Consider the following 20,636-nt stretch of genomic DNA (forward strand, 5'->3'; position numbering starts at 1 on the left):
TTCTACAACTGCAGTATAAGGCTGAAAAATGGTCATGATAACTGGAGAAATATAAATGTTTTGCCTTCATAAAACAAACTTACAGTTTGGACAGGCTTGTATCCACTGAAATACAGCAGAACATTTTATCTAGGTTGAGTTCTGCAAATGTGCTTAAACTTCCACCAAGGAAATATTCTTTGGTCTCTTCTTGAACCATTCACTTACTTACCACATTTAAATTATAGTAAGAACAATATTAACCAGTGAGGATGCCATTTCTAAATGTTCTTTTTCATGTACACATAACAAAGATAAGGCTGTCTTCCTATCCCCCACCCAAAATAAAATGTAATTTCATCTTTTATTTTTTTAAGGTAGCAAATTCACTGCTATAAAATAGTAAACTGCTTAAACATTTAACATGTGGGTAACTTCATGGCTTTGTGGGTGGGCGAGATTTCTGGCACTTAGAGTTTAGTTTTTGCCTCTTTGCCTCATGTCATCTACATTCAGTTCTACATATGCTTCATATTTGTCTTAGAAACCATTTAATAAACCCCTGGTCCCGGTGAACTCCAATTACTTTTTTATATTTTCAACTGTGAGTTTTCACCTGTCTCTGAAGACAGGTACATTAACTAAAGGACAACGGTTAATATCATGTACAATACTCTTTAAAACATCAGGAATGCTCCATGACATCACATTTAACACTTCTATCTCATTTCGGAGTCCATGTTCACAGGAAGGCCTGAGAAGGGAGTCGGGATATGTGGTAGAAGAGGAAAGATTCTTTGTTTATTTGACTAAGAAAAAAGTTAATTTGTGGAGCTCAAGTATATATCAAAGTAACACATTGCTTAATGGCCACCAAAGTAGAAGGAAGGTTGGTCAAAATTAAAGTTCTGGTAATTATCAAATAATTGAGTTAGAAATAATTGGTAGATAGAAAGAGGTTCCTTGAATCCACACAATAGATACTACAAAAATTATCAACATATGTGTACAGAAAAGTAAATTGTGTGAATGAAGTCCAACATCTTCAAAACATCATTTTTCAAAAGCACTATGAGGGAAATCTAATAACCAATAAAACTAGCCAATATGATACAGATCAAAGTGAGAGTTTATCTTATGGATTAGGGAAAAAAAACCCAAAATTTCAGAAAAACTTTCATCTCACTTCAACTACTTATGAACTACGTGAATTCTATTAATGAAAATTACTTTAATAAATTGTACTTATAAAAAGAAAAAAGAACAAGTTTTTAATAATGAATCACTTCATTTTAGAATAAATTTAAATCAATGCCACGATGAAATTCAAGCCATAATTCTGATGAATAGAAACTAATTAAGTTTTAAGCAATCATGGAAATTCAGAGCAAATGCCTAATAACTTATTTGTAAATCTTAATAAAATAGCAGCAAAGCTAGTAGGTTGGGAAATAATGGCATTTAAAAAGTGGTAGTAAATAAAATAAAATAGTACTTTGCATTAAAACACTAACTATACAAGAAGTTTCAAAATTCTAATGATTCAATGAATTAAAAAGTAAATGAGTTTTATATTACCAGTAAATAGTTTATATTTGCGTACCATTTTTTTCATATCCTTATTTAAAAAGATCAAAGTAATGGAATAAGAACCTCATGTTTTAAGCAGTCAATATAAAAACCTAGTATAACTTTAAAACATTTAAAAAATCATAAAATGAACATTTTTTTCAGATTATTTCACAAGACTGATTTTCTTCTAAGGATATAATTCTGTCACTGCTGTATTATGTTTCAATCATCTGAAGCATTATATACAACTACAATTAACTTAACGAACATCTATATCATCTGTAACAAATTCTAAGGACCAAAAGTTAAAAGCAATCATAATATGAAGGACTGATTTGTTTAGCTAGTATTATCTGAAGCATTTAACTCTTCATTTATTTATTGATATATTTTTCTGTTGGAGAAAACTGAGAAAAATTGACAGAAAATAAAAATCACTGAAGAAGTTAAACAAAGAAGGTATGTGATTTCACTGAGTTTAGTACATTACCTTTATACATTTTACTGTCTTGTCAAAATTTCATCTTACATGGTAAAATTTATTACTGCTTAAGCAACAATTATTATTAAGACTGTCTGCAGGCCACTTAGATCAGCATTTTCTGATTTTTTTAAGAAGTTATTTTTGGAGTTCACAAGTAAAGGCACCCTATGCATTGGGGCAAACCACTACAAAAGTCCGTCATAATACTTTGAATTTGGAAGAATAACTGATTCTGTTTTCATTTGCCTATATTTTTAAGTGAAAATGTCAAGGCAAGTTCAAGTCAATAAACATTTCGGAATGCCTACACAAGCTGTCTTGAAAAGGGAGCACACGAGTGTAAAGGAAGAATTCCAAGAGGAAATATTGTCACTCGTGCTTTATGGATAATAGGAGTCAAGCAAGCACTAGAAAAATGGTCTCTCAGGTAGAAAACCTCACCAGGGTAAACAAAGATGCGTCAGGTAACATGGTACTCTACAGAACTAGAGTAGCTCAGATTACCTGAGGGCAAACTGCTCAGTGAAGGAAGAAGAATCAGGATGCCAAAATTAAGCTAGAGCCAACCAGACTAAGGCTGTATGATCTGACTGAGTTTTGTCCAAGAGGGGATGAGGAGCGTCTGGAAGGTTCAGATAATGATGGGATTCAGGGCAGGTCACCCCAAAATATACCACTTTGACATACTGATTGTTATGAATTAAAGTTACTTGAGAAACAATGGGTACAGGACACTCTGACCCTCCTCTATGTCCCCCTGAAAGCGGGAAATCAATTTCCCGGGTGGAACCTACCTTCCCTGCACCAGGAAGAAGACAGACACTCTCACAACCAGAGACGGGGGATTCAGGGCCCACGGGCTCTGCTTAGTGTTTTCACTCATTAGTGTTCAAGACTGTTTCTTTGTCTAGTCAGTTCTTCATAAATGTATTACTATTATTTTTTTGTCTAAAAGGGCATATCAACAGCCTGCATTGATCACTCTTGAGACCCTTGTTCATAAAAAATTATTTTTTTTCCTTCTGTTAATCGGCCTGTGTCAAATATTAGACCAGGCAAAAGAATCTATAAGGATACAGGGAAAAAAATTTCCTTCCTGACAAGGAGAGTCTGTAGGTTTGCAATGAGCACCAAAGAATTGATGCTTTTGAACTGTGGTGTTGGAGAAGACTCTTGAGAGTCCCTTGGACTGCAAGGAGATCCAACCAGTCCATTCTGAAGGAGATCAGCCCTGGGATTTCTTTGGAAGGAATGATGCTAAAGCTGAAACTCCAGTACTTTGGCCACCTCATGCGAAGAGCTGACTCATTGGAAAAGACTGTGATGCTGGGAGGGATTGGGGGCAGGAGGAGAAGGGGACGACAGAGGATGAGATGGCTGGATGGCATCACTGACTCGATGGGCGTGAGTCTCAGTGAACTCCGGGAGTTGGTGATGGACAGGGAGGACTGGCATGCTGCGATTCATGGGGTCGCAAAGAGTCGGACACGACTAAGTGACTGAACTGAACTGAATGTTAGCTATGATGAGGTCAAAACAAAAAAAAAGAGACACTTTTGGGAGGAGCAGTTCTTGGAGGGAAGAAGATGAATTCATACTTTTTAAACATCATGCACTTAACATTTTGCACATGTCAAAGTGAAGGAATAATGAAGATTAGATGCAAAAACGTAGGAACTGGCACATAAGTAATACTTTACATCATGAGACTTGGTGACCAGACCCAGAGAGTATATGTCTAGTAAAGAAAGTGGTGCATGTTAAGTCACTTCAATTGTATCTGATTGTGACCCCAGGAACCACAGCCCACCAGGCTCCTCTGTCCATAGGATTCGCCAGACAACAAAACTGGATGGGTTGCTGTACCCTCCTCCAGGGGATCTTCCTGACCTGGGGATCAAACCCACATCTCTTACATCTCCTGCATTAGCAGGTGGATTCTTTACCACTAGCACCACCTGGAAAGCCCCATTAAAGAAGGTCAAACAGCTATTTTTCATAAAGGTACTAAGTAATGGTGGCAAATAGATCATTTCAGATTGAAAATATAAGCCAAAGTTCAAGAAACTATAGCCCATGGGTCTCCAGCCTCCTGCCTGTTTTCTGTGAATGAAGCTTTACAGAAACACAGCCACACCCGTTCTTTGACCTCTCTGTCAAATACCTATGGCATGTATGTCTATGGCTGCTTTTGCACTACAGCAGAGTGGAGTGGTTGCAACCAAGACCACAGGGGTCCAGTATTCTTGCCTGAAGAATTCCATGGACAGAAGAGCCTGGCAGGCTACAGTTCATGGGGTCACAGAGTCGGACACAACTGAGCAACTAAAACTTTACAAGAAAAACCTGCCATACCTAATATAAAAAACTGACCTTGGATCAAAGGAAAGAAAATGGCCCAATTATCTCTTGTAAAATGAGAGTATTCTACTAAACAATTTCTAAGATCCTTTGCTTCTTTAACAACTTCTTGCTACTCAAAAGGGCAAGTATTGACATCCCTGACAAACATCATGTGATAAAGTGAAATGAGCACAGCACTTATTCTTGAACTGAGGATAATAACATCTGTGATAATCAACTCTTAGGGCTGCTCTGAGGATTAAATGGGATCATTTATTTTAAAAGAAAAGGATGATGACTCATTATTTCAAACATTCAATGTGTCTGTTATTATTAACATAATTACACTATTAATATGTATTAACAGGCCATATTTGGGGTGAGAGTTGGGTTCTGAGAATTATAAATGTAGTGAGTGTTGCATTTCTTACAAATGGGAAGAACAAGAAAAACAAGATCAGTTATATTCTTATTGGTTGAGCCAAAATCTAAGAACTCAGTTATTACCATAAACACATTAAGTTTTTCAAAAAGACAGGTACAGTTATTTCTGAAAGGATCAAGAAATGGGGATAATACAGTACTCAGAAGAGACATGCAGACTTAACAATCCTGTCATTCCAAAGTAAGAATTTTCCATTACTGACACTAGAATTATCTTGGCAACACTAGTACATTCTACTTTAGCAGGTACCAGTGGATAAAATATCCCAGCACTTGACTACAGTGAGTATCAACTTCAGAATCCCATAAAATAAAACCTGTGGTGCCTGGAAAATTGAATCATACTATACTTTTCAAAAGGTTCACATATAAACTTATTGTAAGTAGCGTTCAAGCCAAAGCATGTTTGGAACAAGAAGCTTTTTTCACTGATTCCATCATCTTTTCATTCTTTCAATAAAAGAACAGTTGAGTTTCTAGAAAACCGCCAAAGTAATCTATTTGTAGGTAGCTATAGATTTTCATCCCAAGGGAACAGTGTATAGGCTTGGGAATATTCTTACCATCTTCCTGTCACTAATGAAGCAAACCACAGACAAGAATTTGTTTTATTGTTTTTGCTTTTTCTCAGAATATATAGCATTAGAACAGAGAAAATTTTGAAAAAAAATGACACATCATACAAACACTATAAAAGACTTGGCAAAAGCATTATAATATGAAAGATATTTTAAATTGTGCCTATAACCTGAATTCTATCAAAATTCTACTATTAAGGAGACCTTGGAGGAAAGTGGCATGCCTTCTCAAGTAGGTTTTAGGATTAATAACTTCTGTACAAACACACACACACACACATAAAACACCAACACACAAACGCCTGGAAAGCTTTTGGACATGAGTGAAATCTTTCCAATTATTTCTGCCAACAAATTCATGATAAATCATCTGCCTATTCAGCTTTCAGAAACAAAGCAAAAAATCCTTCTCTAACGACACCTATTTTGCTTTTATTCACTCAATTTCACATCACATAAAATTGGAGATTATACTGCCTTTCTTATTAAAGAAAAAAAGTGAAAGTGTTACTCAATCATGTCCGACTCTTTGTGACCCCATGGACTGTATGTAGCCCACCAGGCTCCTCTGTCTACGGAATTCTCCAGGCAAGGGTATTGGAGTGGGGAGCCATTCCCTTCTCCAGGGGATCTTCCTGACCCAGGGATCAAATCTGGGTCTCCTGCACTGCTGGCAGATTCTTTACCATCTGAGCCAGCAGAGAAGCCCCTATTCACTAAACCTTAGTACTTCTATCTCTTAAATATATCTTGATTGTATCACTTCTGCCCATTCACTGTACAACTCCCCTAGTCCTAGCCACCACCACTAATTTTGAGACTCATTGCCATAGCCTCTAAATGAAGTCAAAGGCACCAAGGAATCCCCCTGGACCACTTCAGCCCATTCTCTGTGCTGCATCCAAAATGATGAACACAGCGTAGAGCTGATGACATCACTCTCCACTGTGCAGCGCTCCGTTACAGCTCAAACCTGACCTGCGCCTGTGTAGTTCACATCACAACTCTCCCCAATGTGTAACTCATTCTCTGCTTCTGATATGCTGGCTCTTTCCAGTCAAACCACTCTGTGTGCTACTGTTTCCAAATAGAAATGCTCTTGCTCTTAGTCCTCAGAAACTCAGACCTCACTCAAATATCAGTTTTCAAATTTCAGCTTTCTCCCTTATACTTAAGATCTATCCTGACATTCTACTCTGGGCTAAACTGCCCCTTTCTCAAACAGACCAAGTTAAAGTTCTTACCTTGGGGTAGTAGACAGATAGTGACCAGGGTCCTGTGACCTCCCAGCCACTGGGTCACTTTCTAGGCTAATTTCCATCATTTAATTAATTTCTTATTATTAGGAATCTTCATTTACAAAAACAAAAATACCAAAACAAAATTATTACCTTAATAAAATCTAGAAAATTAGCACATATGGAAATTCCTCATTTCTAAAGATGTAGTTTTTAAACATGTTATTAAATAAGCTACACGTATGTCAAAATACCTGACAGAGATATTTAATTAATGTTATATGAATTTATATTAAGCAATTAATTAATCAAGAGAGTAGGATAGTTCCCTGTGAAGTGCTAACTTTTTTTTTTTTTTAGTCACTAAGTCCTGTCCAACTCTTTTGTGACCCCATGGACTATAGCCTGTAATTCGCCAGACTCCTCTGTCCATGGAATTTTCCAGGCAAGAATACTGGAGTGGGCTGCCATCTCCTTCTCCAGGGGGTCTTCCCAATCCATGAATCAAACTCACGGCTCCTGCACTGGCGGGGGGTTCTTTACCACTGAGCCACCAGGGAAGCCCTAAGGTACTACCTAGACAGCACTTAAAGCAAGTTTAAAATGAATTCCTAAGAAACAGCACTAGTGTGAGTTTTAATGATTATGAAATCACTTTCTGGCAGGAGCTGGCTACACATGGAGGGACAGATTCCTTGAGAGATGGGGAGAAAAATTAATCTTGCAACTCTTGTTAAAGAGACAAAAAAAAAGAGGGGTAGGTGACAAAACAGAAGGGCTAGACTTAACCCAATTTTTTAAAAAAGCCAGATAATGAGAACAGGAAGATAAATAAGAGAGAAATAAATACAAGAGAAACCATTTTTAAAACTCCATGAGTCTTGTGATAAGGATTAAAGTACAGAGCGATCAATAATCGCTCAAAAAAGGAATATCCTACCACCTGATTCATATTTAACATGACTATGCTGCTACTGCTAAGTCGCTTCAGTTGTGTCCAACTCTGTGTGACCCCATAGATGGCAGCCCACCAGGCTCCCCCGTCCCTGGGATTCTCCAGGCAAGAACACTGGAGTGGGTTGCCATTTCCTTCTCCAATGCATGAAAGTGAAAAGTGAAAGTGAAGTCTCTCAGTCCTGTCTGACACTCAGCGACCCCATGGACTGTAGCCCACCAGGCTCCTCCGTACACAGGATTTTCCAGGCAAGAGTACTGGAGTGGGGAACATGACTATAATCATCCAAAATTGCTCTACCATATCTTTATGTAAAAGACATCCACTGTGGATCATACAAAAGTAAAAAGATGTCATAAAATCCTGTAGTATAGACAATATTTTTAGAAAGAGAAACTACTTAGATGCAATCAAGCACATCCCATTCTTTTACAAATAAAAATTCTGCCCTGAAGTTCACAGACATGAAATAACTTGGCAAGGTCAATAGGTATGTTATTTACTCATCTAATACTTGTACCTTAATAACACTCCAAGTTCACTTCTTTACCACACCAAAAATCTAGAACTTAAAAGCCAATTCTTTCTATTCAACATCTCCCTTATAACAGTATAATTTATATTTCTCCATGAAGTAAAATTTTATTAGATATTATAAACAAAGCCAGGTTTGGCTATGTTCATATTAACATCTGTATTAGTTAATTTATAATTAATTACTGAAGTATGACACATAATTTTAAAATAATAAATGATACTGAAATACATTTGGTCCCATCTTTGTAAAGAAATAGCATAACATAAACTAAAGGCCATTTCCACTGTTTAAAACAGAATCCAGTGCGTGCACACACACACACAAATCTAGTAAAAGAAATCCCCAGGCATATTTTTTGAAAAACTGAATGACAAAACCAATTGTTAATTTCCTTTTCAAGAGATAAAATTCATGTAAGCCTCTTAATAAAGGCGGCTACTTTCATTTACTTTGCTCCTGTGCATTTCATGTTAAATTCTATAAACTCATTTACTAGAATAGCAGCGCCAAATAAATTCACAAACAACTTTGCTCATCTGACCAAGTTTAGTAAACTACTTAAAATAGGTAATTAAATTGTGACTCCAAAACCCTGTAGTTAATCAATAAAAAAAAAAATTTTTAATCAGAAAACCAAGCAAAAGTCCTCTGGAATTCATTCTATTTGTACATCCATTAGAACATCATTCTATCTGAAAATAAACAACCTTTATTCATTAAAAGAAAGACTACCAGAAAGCATGTCCTGTGAGAATCAGTTCTTTATACATCACAAGTTACACGTCCATCACAATTAATCTTAGGTAATTTCCATACCCCATAACACAAACTTTCCAGTAACCATTTGGCCAGAAGCAAATATCTCCTAAAACTTAAAAAAAACAGTCAATTCTTTCTATTCAACACCTCCTACAAGAATGACTTCATCATTTCTCATCTTTGTGTTAGACATGAATCCCATCATGACTGAAATTGCTAAAAGGTTCTAAAGGTATTTTAAACTAGTATTTATTTAGATTTTATTATTGATTTAGACAGGAAACACCTGAAACTCACTATATACAAAGACAACAAATGAAAACATTTGAAGAATTCTGTGGAAGTGATTGCACTTTTACCACAGAAGCTGTGTATAAACCTGAGAGAGAAAACTTGACTGTATCTAAACTGATGACATCATAAACATTTAACATGATAAAGTCAGAATTTTCTAAGGGAAAAATCAAGGTATCCATAAGGCTACAAGAGCAACATGGTTAAGAAAGGAGTAAAGAATCTACCTGCAATATGGGAGACCTGGGTTTGATCCCTGGGTTGGGAAGAACCCCTGGAAAAGGGAATGGCTACCCACTCCAGTATTCTTGCCTGGAGAATTCCATGGACCGAGGAGCCTTGGCGGGCTACAGTCCATGGGCTTGCAAAGAGTCAGACACAGTTGAGTGACTAACACTTTCAGTTTTCACTAAGAAAGGAGTAGAAAGGGGAATTGGGCTGAATCCCTAGGTTATTCATTGGCTACTAAACACTCAAACACACACACACACACAAATCCATTCAAAAATAAATATAAATAAACTAGAGACCTGAAACATACATAGCTGGTTCTTGAAAAATGTGGGAGTTAGGGGTGCCAACCCTTTGTATAGTTGAAAATCAACACATAACTTATAGTCCGCCCTCCAAATACGTGATTCCTCCTCTATCCCATAGTTCCTCAGCATCCACACATTCAACCAGGTAGGATGGTGCAGCATTACAGCATTTAACTACTGAAACAAATCCGCACAAGTGGACCTGCACAGTTCAAATCAACATTGTTCAAGGGTAAACTGTGCCTGGGGAAAAGCAAACCCAAGATGGAGGCAGGAAGAATTACAATAGGAAGTGCTCTCTCTGTCTTGTAAGAAATTTTACCTCAAAAATAAATCTTCTTAACAAAAAACATGTCTCACATCTTCTTAGTCCGGTAGTTGTAGGGTTAACAGGATGAACTATATAGAACAAGAAGTGAAAGTGAAAAATATACATGATAGGTTCTGTTAAGAAATTTAACAAGATCACAGATTTTTATAACTTAACTTCAATAAAGGATCAGTACCCTGTGAAGCTAAAGTAAGAAACTACTAGCATTTAAAAGAAGGAATCAGTATGTTTTTCCAATTGTCATTTGTTCTTTATTAGGAAGAAGTGTTAAACACATATATTTGGGTATATGTGTATTTTTAATCTTTTTCCATCTTATTATTTAACACATTCATGAGAGCATAAGAGTAACAAGTGTATATGATAAACTGCACATTGGATTGATTCTGTTCCTGGCTCTGCCCCTGGTGAGCGTGGAACCTTCTGGAAACAATTTACATCTGTGACAGTTCCCCAGATGTGAATGTATCAAGTGTCGATTGATGTTGGCTTTCTATTTTTTTTATTTGCTGACATGTTCAAATATTAAACATTTTGAAGCATTTTAAAGATCATGTATTCTGATCTGTTATGTCAATAAGCTACTTCCTGAGAACCAGAACTAAATTAGGCACTTTTGAAAGTTTATTTATGTTTTTCAAAGCATTAAAATTCCATATGGGAATTTATGTTTTTTGCTTAAGTAAATTCATGAAAAGATTCCTATCTTTTCTACAGCACCAATAAAATGACTGGCTGCACTGTCAGAGGAAAGTAGAATCCTACAGTAATCATCCAGATAATTACCATAAAATTTTTGCTCTGGAAAGTGATAAACTGTTCTATCAAGTAAAATTAAAGAGTTTGCTTGGTTTCTCAATTTTGAATTTCCATTTAGATTTGTAGCCAATTTTCTTCTGCTTTTAAAAATTAAACATTTCTCTAGTGCCTATTACATGATCAGCTATGTTTATGCAGAAAGTAATAATATACTATCCTTAATCTCATCTGATGGGGCTTCCCCTGTGGCTCAGCAGTAAAGAATATGCCTGCAATGCAGGAGAGCCATGAGACTTGGGATCGATTCCTGGGTGGGGAAGATCCCTTGGAGAAGAGCATGGTAACCCACTCCAGTATTTCTGCCAGGAGAATCCCACGGACAGAGGAGCCTGACAGGCTGAAGTCCATGGGTTTGCAAAGTCAGACACGACTGAAATGACTAAGCATGCACGTAATCTCATCTGATAGTGGTATTAAAGAATGTTTTATAAAAATCTTGCCAGATCCAAATAAATTAGAATCTCTATTTTACTTTCTGGACCTGGAAAATATTTTTTTTGACAGTTTCACAACTGGCTTTACATAAACTTGGATGGAAAATTGCTTTGGTTAGTTCTGTCTCCTTGAACTATCTTTTCCATTGTTGGGGAAAAAAATACCTCTCTGATCATTAATTTCAAAGCAGATTCAGGCTATGATTCAAGATTCTTAGCACTTTAGTGTCTTATACAGTTTAAGTAAAAGCCTATGTAGGTTTTTTTTTTTTGAAGTGATTTTTATATCAGAAATTTTGTGACTTTACCTTTTACTAGTTTGCTACTTTATTAAAATAGTAAATTTTAATAAACATAATAAATTTTAGCAAATTTATTTTATTGCCTTTTCTAAATATTTATCATTATGTAAGTAGTGAATAAAAGTAAACAATAGGAGTAGAAAACAAAGAAATGAACATGTCCCACATTGAAAGCTACTATTTCGGATGATTCCAAAAAGAGTTTGCAGATGACTCTCTTGACAGCTGCAATCTGAAAAAGGTACTACCAGTACTATATACTCCCTGGTAACCACAAGAAAGAGAAGCTAACAAAAACTTCAGTCAACTCAGGATAAAAAAAACTTGGCCCCTTGATAACTTACGTGATAGACTAAACAGCATCAGAAATCACATCTGAGAAGGATTCTTAAACACAATTCCTACCCAACTTTATGAAAGAAAGCTTTTTTTTTTTTTTTTACTGTTCATAAGTTTTTTCTTGTTACAAAACACAGAGAGGGATCTAAATTTTTTAAATTCCTTCTTGCCAACCAGTTTCTAGTTTAGAAAAGATTTTTTTCTTCTTTCAGGTACAGAGTAGACTGGTACAAGATGTGCTTATTATCCAAATATGTGTTCCTAGGGGCTCATAGTTGAAAGGTGGCATAGGATAACAAATGCCATCCTAAGGCACACAGACTCACTGAGAATTCACACAAAGTGATCCGCCCGACTATCTCTGCCCATTTTAATGCTGGCACCTCTTTTGCCATCTGTCACTCTCCAGTTGGCTACAGAAATCTGGAAAATTCTAATAATTGACTATAATTACAATTAAGTTATACCTACCAAAACAAAAGGTTTTCTAAGTTGATCAAATTAACATTGATTAAACTCTTTAAATCATACTTAACATCATCCTGGAGAAGGAAATGGCAACTTCCTCCAGGATTCTTGCCTAGAGAATCCTGTGGACAGAGGAGCCTGGTGGGCTGCTGTCCATAGGGTCACACAGAGTGGGACACGACTGAAGCAACTTAGCATGCATGCATGCCTAACATCATCGACAATTAAGAACCTGGCAAAATTAGGCTACTTAAAATACATAAAATGAATATAAGAAGGATGACCAAATAGATAGTCCAAAAAAGTATTTTGAACACAAAAGTAATAAATACTTTTAAAAAAACTGAAAATATTCAAAGATGTCCTTGAAGGAAGTCATTACATTTTACCATATAAATGTTTACAAGGTCATTCAAAAAAGTTTATTTTTGCAAACATAACCTAAATTTTAAAAACAGAAGACAAAATTATTTTAATAAATATCTTAGTTCTTCCAAAATAAAACCCCAAGTACTTGTCCTACTCTTCATGCTAAAATTTTGTTCCTTTCTTTACATAGATCTTAAAGCAGCAGCCTCTACCTGTGCCAGTTTATCTTAAATAACAAAACCCTCCTACACTAAGTATTCCCTAACTCATTTTGCTTTCATAAATGCCAGGGAGAAGTTAATCTTTGAAAAACCAAGACTCCTGCAGAACTATGTGAAATCTTAAAAAAATAAAAATAAAACCTAAGAGTCTGATGCTGGGAGGGATTGGGAGCAGGAGGAGAAGGGGACGACAGAGGATAAGATGGCTGGATGGCATCACTGACTCGATGGACGTGAGTCTGAGTGAACTCCGGGAGTTGGTGATGGACAGGGAGGCCTGGCATGCTGCGATTCATGGGGTCACAAAGAGTCAGACACGACTGAGTGACTGAACTGAACTGAATCATCCTAAATACTTAGAACCCAGCACCATTACCTATCCATTCCTTTAGTAGTTAGCTCCCTCCAAGAGGTAAATACTCCAGATGAAGCTCCAGATGAAGGAAGCCACAAATACCTTTGGAATGACTACTGAATGACAGCTAACAGGGAATTCCAAAAATACTGTCTGTGTCTACATGAGAATATAATAGAAGAGACATGTGGGCTTCATCAATTCTGTAGGTCTGACGTCAGTTTTTTAGCACTGAGAACATGACCTAATGTTTTCACCAAACAAATGTCCCAGCTAAACTGACCTTCAGTTCTGTTTCTTCTGCATACTCATCCCTATACAGTAAAACATGATGACACTGCAAACAACAACCTTAACTAGATAGTCTCTTAGTTGAAAAGCTCTCACAAACACCTACTCAACCACAATTTTACTTTTCATCTGGCTGATTCCTACCAAGTCTTCCCCTCTTCAGATGGACTGAAAATCAAAGTTGATAAACCTTTCTACAGAAAAAAGGAATCCTGTACTAAATTTCAGCCAGACAAAATAGGACTGTAACCATTTACAATGTGCTCTGTGCTCAGTTGCTGAGTCATATCTGACTCTTTGCAACCTCAGGGACTATAGCCCACCAGGCTCCTCTGTCCATGGAATTTTCCAGGCAAGAATACTAGAGTGGGTTGCCATTTTCTACACATGGATTCAATAACCATTGAATCACACTGTCCCAGAATAAAATTGGAGATACTTTTCTATGACTCTAATTGTCATTTTGCATTTATTTTCTAATGAATAAAATCTATCAGTTGAGGGAAGCAAAGGAATGGACTATTCTTAGAACTTAAGAGTGCTTAACAAAAGCCTTATAGAAAAAAAAAAAAAAAAAAAACAACCCATGGTAAGGTACTCTTTGTCATGGTTTAATCTTCTAGAGAAGTAATTCAGATAGAAGCAAAGTAGACATACCATAGCCTCGGAGCTGCCTGGTTCACATAACGGTAGATTGCAAAGTCATGTCCAACTCTTGTGACCCGTGGACTGTAGGCTGCCAGGCTACTCTACACATGGGATTTCCCACGCAAAAATACTGGAGTGGGGTTGTCATTTCCTCCTTCAAGGAATCTTCCTTACCCAGGGATCAAACCCACATCTCCTGTGTCTCCTGCATTGCAGGTGGATTCTGTACCCATTGAGCCACCACAGAAGCCAAAAGGTGGTTCATATAATATCTTTTGCAGACATATATACGTATATTGCAGAGAAGGCAATGGCAACCCACTCCAATACTCTTGCCTGGAAAATCCCATGGACAGAGGAGCCTGGTAGGCTGCAGTCCATGGGGTGGCGAAGATTTGGACATGACTGAAGCAACGCAGCAACAGCAGCAGCAGCATACATATATTAATGCTTATGAACTCTGGTGTTGGAGAAGAGTCTTGAGAGTCCCCTGGACTGCAAGGAGATCAAACCAGTCAATCATAAAGGAAATCAGTCCTGAATATTCATTGGAAGGACAGATGCTGAAGTTGAAGCTCCAATACTTCGGCCACCTGATGCAAAGAGCTGACGAACTGGAAAAGATCCTGATGGTGGGAAACACTGAAGGCAGGAGGAGAAGGGGACAACACAGGCTGAAATGGTTGGATGGCATCACTCATCATGATTAAATGGACATGAGTTCGAGCAAACTCTGGGACATGGTAAAGGACAGGGAAGCCTGGCATACTGCAGTCCATGGGGTCACAAAGAGTTGGACGTGACGGAGAGACTGAACAACAACAATACATATATGTGTAATTGAAAAAAAGAAAAGGTTCACATAATATATTTTCAATTACATATATATGTATATATGTCTGCATATATATTTATACTTACATACCCACACACTGTATCTACCTGTGTGTATATATTTTTCTCTTTAATGTGAAAATTATGTCCCCAGATATCTATACTCTTTTATTTTACAACTATAATATTTTCTGCACAGCTATTGATATTTATTTGGGGAATATTAGAATGGCTCTGCCAAATTTTAAGTCACAGGGAAACTGAAGTGGCCTTTTGACAATTTGGAGGCAAAGGAGCATCAGAAGGAAAACAGATGAAGCCTTTAACAATCATTCACAGGACAATTCAAAAATCTGGTGACAATTTACTTGGCTCTCAAAGAAGGCAGCATTCTTTACCTTTCCAGTGGTTTGCTCCAGCCCAAGGATTCAGATTCTAGATGTGTTCTTATGACATTTTCCTATGAAGTTTAATAATAACCCTAATATCACCATGCTGACTCTACCTATACAATGGGAAAATAGTGGGTAAGCAAATATTATAGAGTTATAGAGTGAAAGTGAACAATTTACAATTTTTATGGTAAACTGACTTATAAAAATACTATCCTAAAGCTAGTTCTCTTTTGCTGTCTCGTACACAGGGTTATTGTTACCATCATTCTAAATTCCATATATATGCGTTAGTATACTGTATTGGTATTTTTCTTTCTGGCTTACTTCACTCTGTATAATAGGCTCCAGTTTCATCCACCTCATTAGAACTGATTCAAATGTATTCTTTTTAATGGCTGAGTAATACTCCATTGTGTATATGTACCATAGCTTTCAGGGTGGGAAGATTTGGGAGAATGGCATTGAAACATGTATAATATCATGTATGAAACGAGTTGCTAGTCCAGATTCGATGCACGATGCTGGATGCTTGGGGCTGGTGCACTGGGACAACCCAGAGGGATGGTATGGGGAGGGAGGAGGGAGGAGGGTTCAGGATGGGGAACAAGTGTATACCTGTGGTGGATTCATTTCGATATTTGGCAAAACTAATACAATATTGTAAAGTTTAAAAATAAAATAAAATTAAAAAAAAAAAACAACAGAAAACTGAAAAAAAAAAAAAAAACATTGCCTGGACAGAGCACTGATTTCTGTGTTTGATTTGTAAATAACATTTATATAGAATAGTTCAGAAAAAAAATTTTAAGGTAGGTCTCATACTTCATGGTGTACAATGCATGAATTCCTTTAACTATGTTGGAACTTTTTGCCTCGTCTAAGAATTAAATGCAAAACCCAGCAACTGTGACTGAACTTACAGCATTTCACATACTCTCTCCACATTTGATCCTGGAACAGAGTTTATGTCTAAGAAACCAGTGTGAAAACCTGAATAAAGAAAACACCAGAAAATGCAACTTAAATTAAAAAATAAATAAAAATAAAGCTAGTTCTCGTAGATGTTTCCTTCCTAAGTAGAAGACTGTCCATCTTTTCCCTTAGCTTGATAAAGAATGCTAGGTAGCCAAAAATATCTAGCATTTACTAGGATGAAATGGAACTTTACAGAGATCAACAGAAAACTGAATTCAAATACGTATGGAAGTAATACATAGGACTTAGATTGAGATACAATTGTTGCAATAAACTACCAGTTCAGTTGAGTGGCTTAGTCATGTCCGACTCTTTGCAACACCATGGACCGCAGCATGCCAGGCCTTCCTGTCCATTACCAACTCCTGGAGTTCACTCAAACTCATGTTCTTTGAGTTGGTGATGCCAACCATCTCATCCTCTGTTGTCCCCTTCTGCCTTCAATCTTTCCCAGCATCAGGGTCTTTTCAAATGTCAGTTCTTTGCATCAGGTGGCCAAAGTATTGGAGTTTCAGCTTCAGCATCAGTCCTTCCAATGAACACCCAGGACTGATCTCCTTTAGGATGGACTGGTTGGATCTCCTTGAAGTCCAAGGGACTCTCAAGAGTCTTCTCTGACACCACAGTTCAAAAGCATAAATTCTTCTGCGCTCAGCTTTCTTTATAGTCCAACTTTCACATCCATACGTGACTCCTGGAAAAACCATACCTTTGTCTAGACAGACCTTTGTTGACAAAGTAATGTCTCTTCTTTTTAATATGCTATCTATGTTGGTTATAACTTTTCTTCCAAGGAGTAATCGTCTTTTAATTTCCTGGCTGCAGTCACCATCTGCAGTGATTTTGGAGCCCCAAAAAATAAAGTCTGTCACTCTTTTCATTGCTTCCCCATCTAGTTGCCATGAAGTGATGGGGCCAGATGCCCATCGTGACACTGTACAGGAGGCAGGGATCAAGACCATTCCCAAGAAAAAGAAATGCAAAAAGGCAAAATGGTTGTCTGAGGAGGCCTTACAAATAGCTATGAAAAAAAGAGAAGCAATAAACTATAAGAATTAACAATTTAAAAACTTTGAGAGAGAGAGAGAAATGTGTGTGTATTTGATTAAGAGAGGCAGAGGAAAGGAGGAGAGGAAAATTCAGTGATGACACAGATTCCCACCTGGGCAACTGGCACAATTGTACTGCTGCTAAGAGAAGTCAATTGATGGGGAATGTGTTTTGTGATAGATCTGATACGCTAGCTGTGAGAGGACAGTCAAGTACTCAAATGGAAGTACCTAATAAAATGCTGAACAATGTAGAACTGAAGCTCAGGAATCAGATTAGAGCAGCAGCAGTGAGCTTTGATTCATCTCATCCAAACTGGAAAGAGCAGGAGCTAGGCTATTAAATGAAACTAACACTGCATGGCTGCCAAAGGCCCAAGACTGTAACATGAACTATATTTAATCATTTTAACCCTGACAATAAAGTAGGGCTATAGTAGCCTCATTTCTAAAAGGAGGAAAGCAAGTCTCAAAAAAGTGAAGTCACTTGACCAAAGAAATGAGGTATTCTGAATTCAAGTCTTTCCTCTCTCTACAGTACCATTCTGCCTCTTTAGAAGAGTATCTGGGTACATGATACAAATGAGGCTTCCCAGTGGCTCAGAAGTAAAGAATCTGCCTTCCAAGGCAGAAGACACAGAAGATGCAGTTTTGATCCTTGGGTCAGGAAGATCCCCTGGAGGAGGAAATGCCAATCCACTCCAGTAGTTTTATCTAGAAAATTCCATGGACAAAGGAGCATGGTGGGCTACAATCCATGGGATCACAAAAGAGCTGGCCAAAGAGTTGATATGAATGAAATTTCTAAGCAAGTGAACATGGAGAGACGAACAGAGAGTCAAACAGAACTTTGACTTTATCTCCATCCTATAGAGCGTTAGATACCTCCAGCACTGGGAACACTTCCTGATGTTCCTAAAAATCTCAATGAAAACATCCATATTTCTGTTAAAATCAGTCACATGAGGAATTTGGATTTCCACAGTCAGCAGCAATTGTGGAACTCACCTTTAGGGCATGAAGTCAAATACAACAGGCCCATGAAATAATCAAACTTCCCCCAACTGCTAATTCAATTCTACATGCATGGCTTTGTTGACAGCTACTTATTTTTAGTGCAAATTTTCTTTATTCTGTATTAATAATCTCACCTAACAAAAGGTAAATTTCCACACTATGGGACAGGCCTGAGCATTAGAATTCAGCAACTGCTAAGCAATTGTTTCGAGAACTTCATGTTTGGAATCCCTTCCCTCAGCAATGCTGCTGACTGCAGATTCTTATCAGCTGGTTCCTCAGGCCTGGGCTCTGATTTTATTACTTCTCGGTTTTGCTCTCTGAAATTCTTCTCTGCCTCACAGTTTTAAAAGCCAACAAAAGTAAATTCTGTACTAAACATAGAGCTTTAGTCTTTCATAGAAAAAAATCTCTCAAACTTTCCTGGGTGATTTTTATAGGACTTCTCTCTCATTTGTTGTTCATTCTACTTTTGCTGTCCATGGGACAGAGAAGATGAAAAAAAGTAAGAGTATTTTATTGGATATGATTTTTCCCCATTTTTTTTTATCTTTGGGATTTATTCTCTAATGGCACTCTGATGATACACTACAATAAAGTTCTTTCACATTATCCAAACAACTGGTCAACTCAGCAATAAACTCTGCAATTCAAATGAAGGAAAAGACATGAAATTTTTGCTAGGTTGAATTAAATTGTTTTTCAAACCTGTCAGTTCAACCAAATAATTGAAATACTAAGTACCTGCAGTTAGAGAAGTCAGAGCGAGAAAGTACATTCAAGAATCCACCAAGAAGAATTTCTTCATTTAGGTTTAGTTCGATTTAAGTTGGGTGAAATTTTGTTAAAAAGAAAAGTTCAATTTCAAAGAAAAAAGCATAAGTTGAAAAGTGAATTAATTAACTTACTGAAATAACCACAACAGGATATAAAATGGAAAGATTACTCTCTTCCACCATATTCAGTAACCTCTGGGTTTCTTCAAAATCAGAGGTCATAACCTGAAAGACCAGAAAAATAAAAGAAAGTGAAAAGAAGTTAAGTGATTTAAGAGTTAATTCAAGGAGAAAAATGCAGAGCTTTTAAATATTTAAACATTCAAAATATCTATCAAGCTTAATTTTAAATTTTCAAACAATGCTGATACCCATAAGATTATAGCTATTAAAATTTAAAGAATTCATTAATTCAAACCTGTCTTTTTATCTAATTTTTATCAGAAACTTGAAAATACTGTCTAAAGAAATATCACTCTCTTCTCATTATGGGAACTAGGTTGTAAGAAAACGTTATTTCCTTATTTCAAAAGACAAAAATAGCATATTGAAATAAATATTGAGTAATACAACTCACCTATCAAAATCTTAAATATTTAAGAATCAAGAAAACTAAGTACTCTTCCACATTACATTCACACAGATTCTCAAGTACATTCAATCACTTGTATTTACTACTTACATTCACACAAACAAAATTGTAGCATTGCTCTAAGATGATTTGCTGAAGATCTTGGCCAGATGTGACTTTTACATGCTAGGACAAAGAACATACAGGAGAACAGAGTTTACAAACTACACAGAAAACCAAACATGAAGATAGATAACTATATGAACACAAAATTTCTAGAGGTACATAAAGCCAAGGACCATATATAAAAGCAAAATAACTCTGACTTAAGTTTCTGAGGCTAAAAAAGAAAAGCATTTGAAATAGTCCATAAATAGTTAATATTATTGTAGCAAATAAGGATATAGGAAATTGTTTTAGATAAAAAGAGGTAGAAAAAGCTCAAGATATATTCAGGACTAGGTAAATTGTCTGGCTTTTTTTATATAAAAATATACTGCAGAAAATAACTGAATAAAATTTAAAAGTTGGTTAGATGAGATTTGTTAAAAGATTCTGGAAGCATGTTAAATACTACAGTTACAAAGAAGAGATTTCACTAAATATGGAATGACTAGAAACAGGGAAAGCAACAAGAAATTATATCATAAGAGGGCTTATTCTGAGGGTCAGAATAGGAAGACCCTGAGCTCACCCCTCCCATGAAAACACCAAAACTA

The 20,636-nt window shown here is 36.6% G+C and overlaps 1 protein-coding gene across 20 annotated transcripts in view; it reads right to left on the reverse strand.

Annotated features, from left to right (window-relative positions):
* Window positions 1–20,636, reverse strand: part of CRPPA (CDP-L-ribitol pyrophosphorylase A) — a 456,527-nt gene that overhangs the window by 239,133 nt on the left and 196,758 nt on the right. For 18 of the 20 annotated variants that reach the window (XR_009494189.1, XR_009494188.1, XR_009494184.1 and 15 more), the window contains exons 7-8: window positions 20,029–20,103; window positions 19,479–19,571 (exon numbers count right to left, since the gene is read on the reverse strand). Coding sequence is in view for 6 of the 20 variants with exons in the window: in XM_059885802.1 (XP_059741785.1) it covers window positions 19,479–19,571; window positions 20,029–20,103 (168 nt within the window). In the remaining 14 variants the exon portion in view is untranslated. Of the gene's footprint in view, window positions 1–16,656; window positions 17,526–19,478; window positions 19,572–20,028; window positions 20,104–20,636 lie in introns of those variants that run through there. The other 2 variants (XM_059885804.1, XM_015468481.3) reach the window with 2 other exon arrangements.

The sequence above is a fragment of the Bos taurus genome, chromosome 4 (assembly GCF_002263795.3).
Source record: "Bos taurus isolate L1 Dominette 01449 registration number 42190680 breed Hereford chromosome 4, ARS-UCD2.0, whole genome shotgun sequence".
NCBI classification, from domain to species: domain Eukaryota; kingdom Metazoa; phylum Chordata; class Mammalia; order Artiodactyla; family Bovidae; genus Bos; species Bos taurus.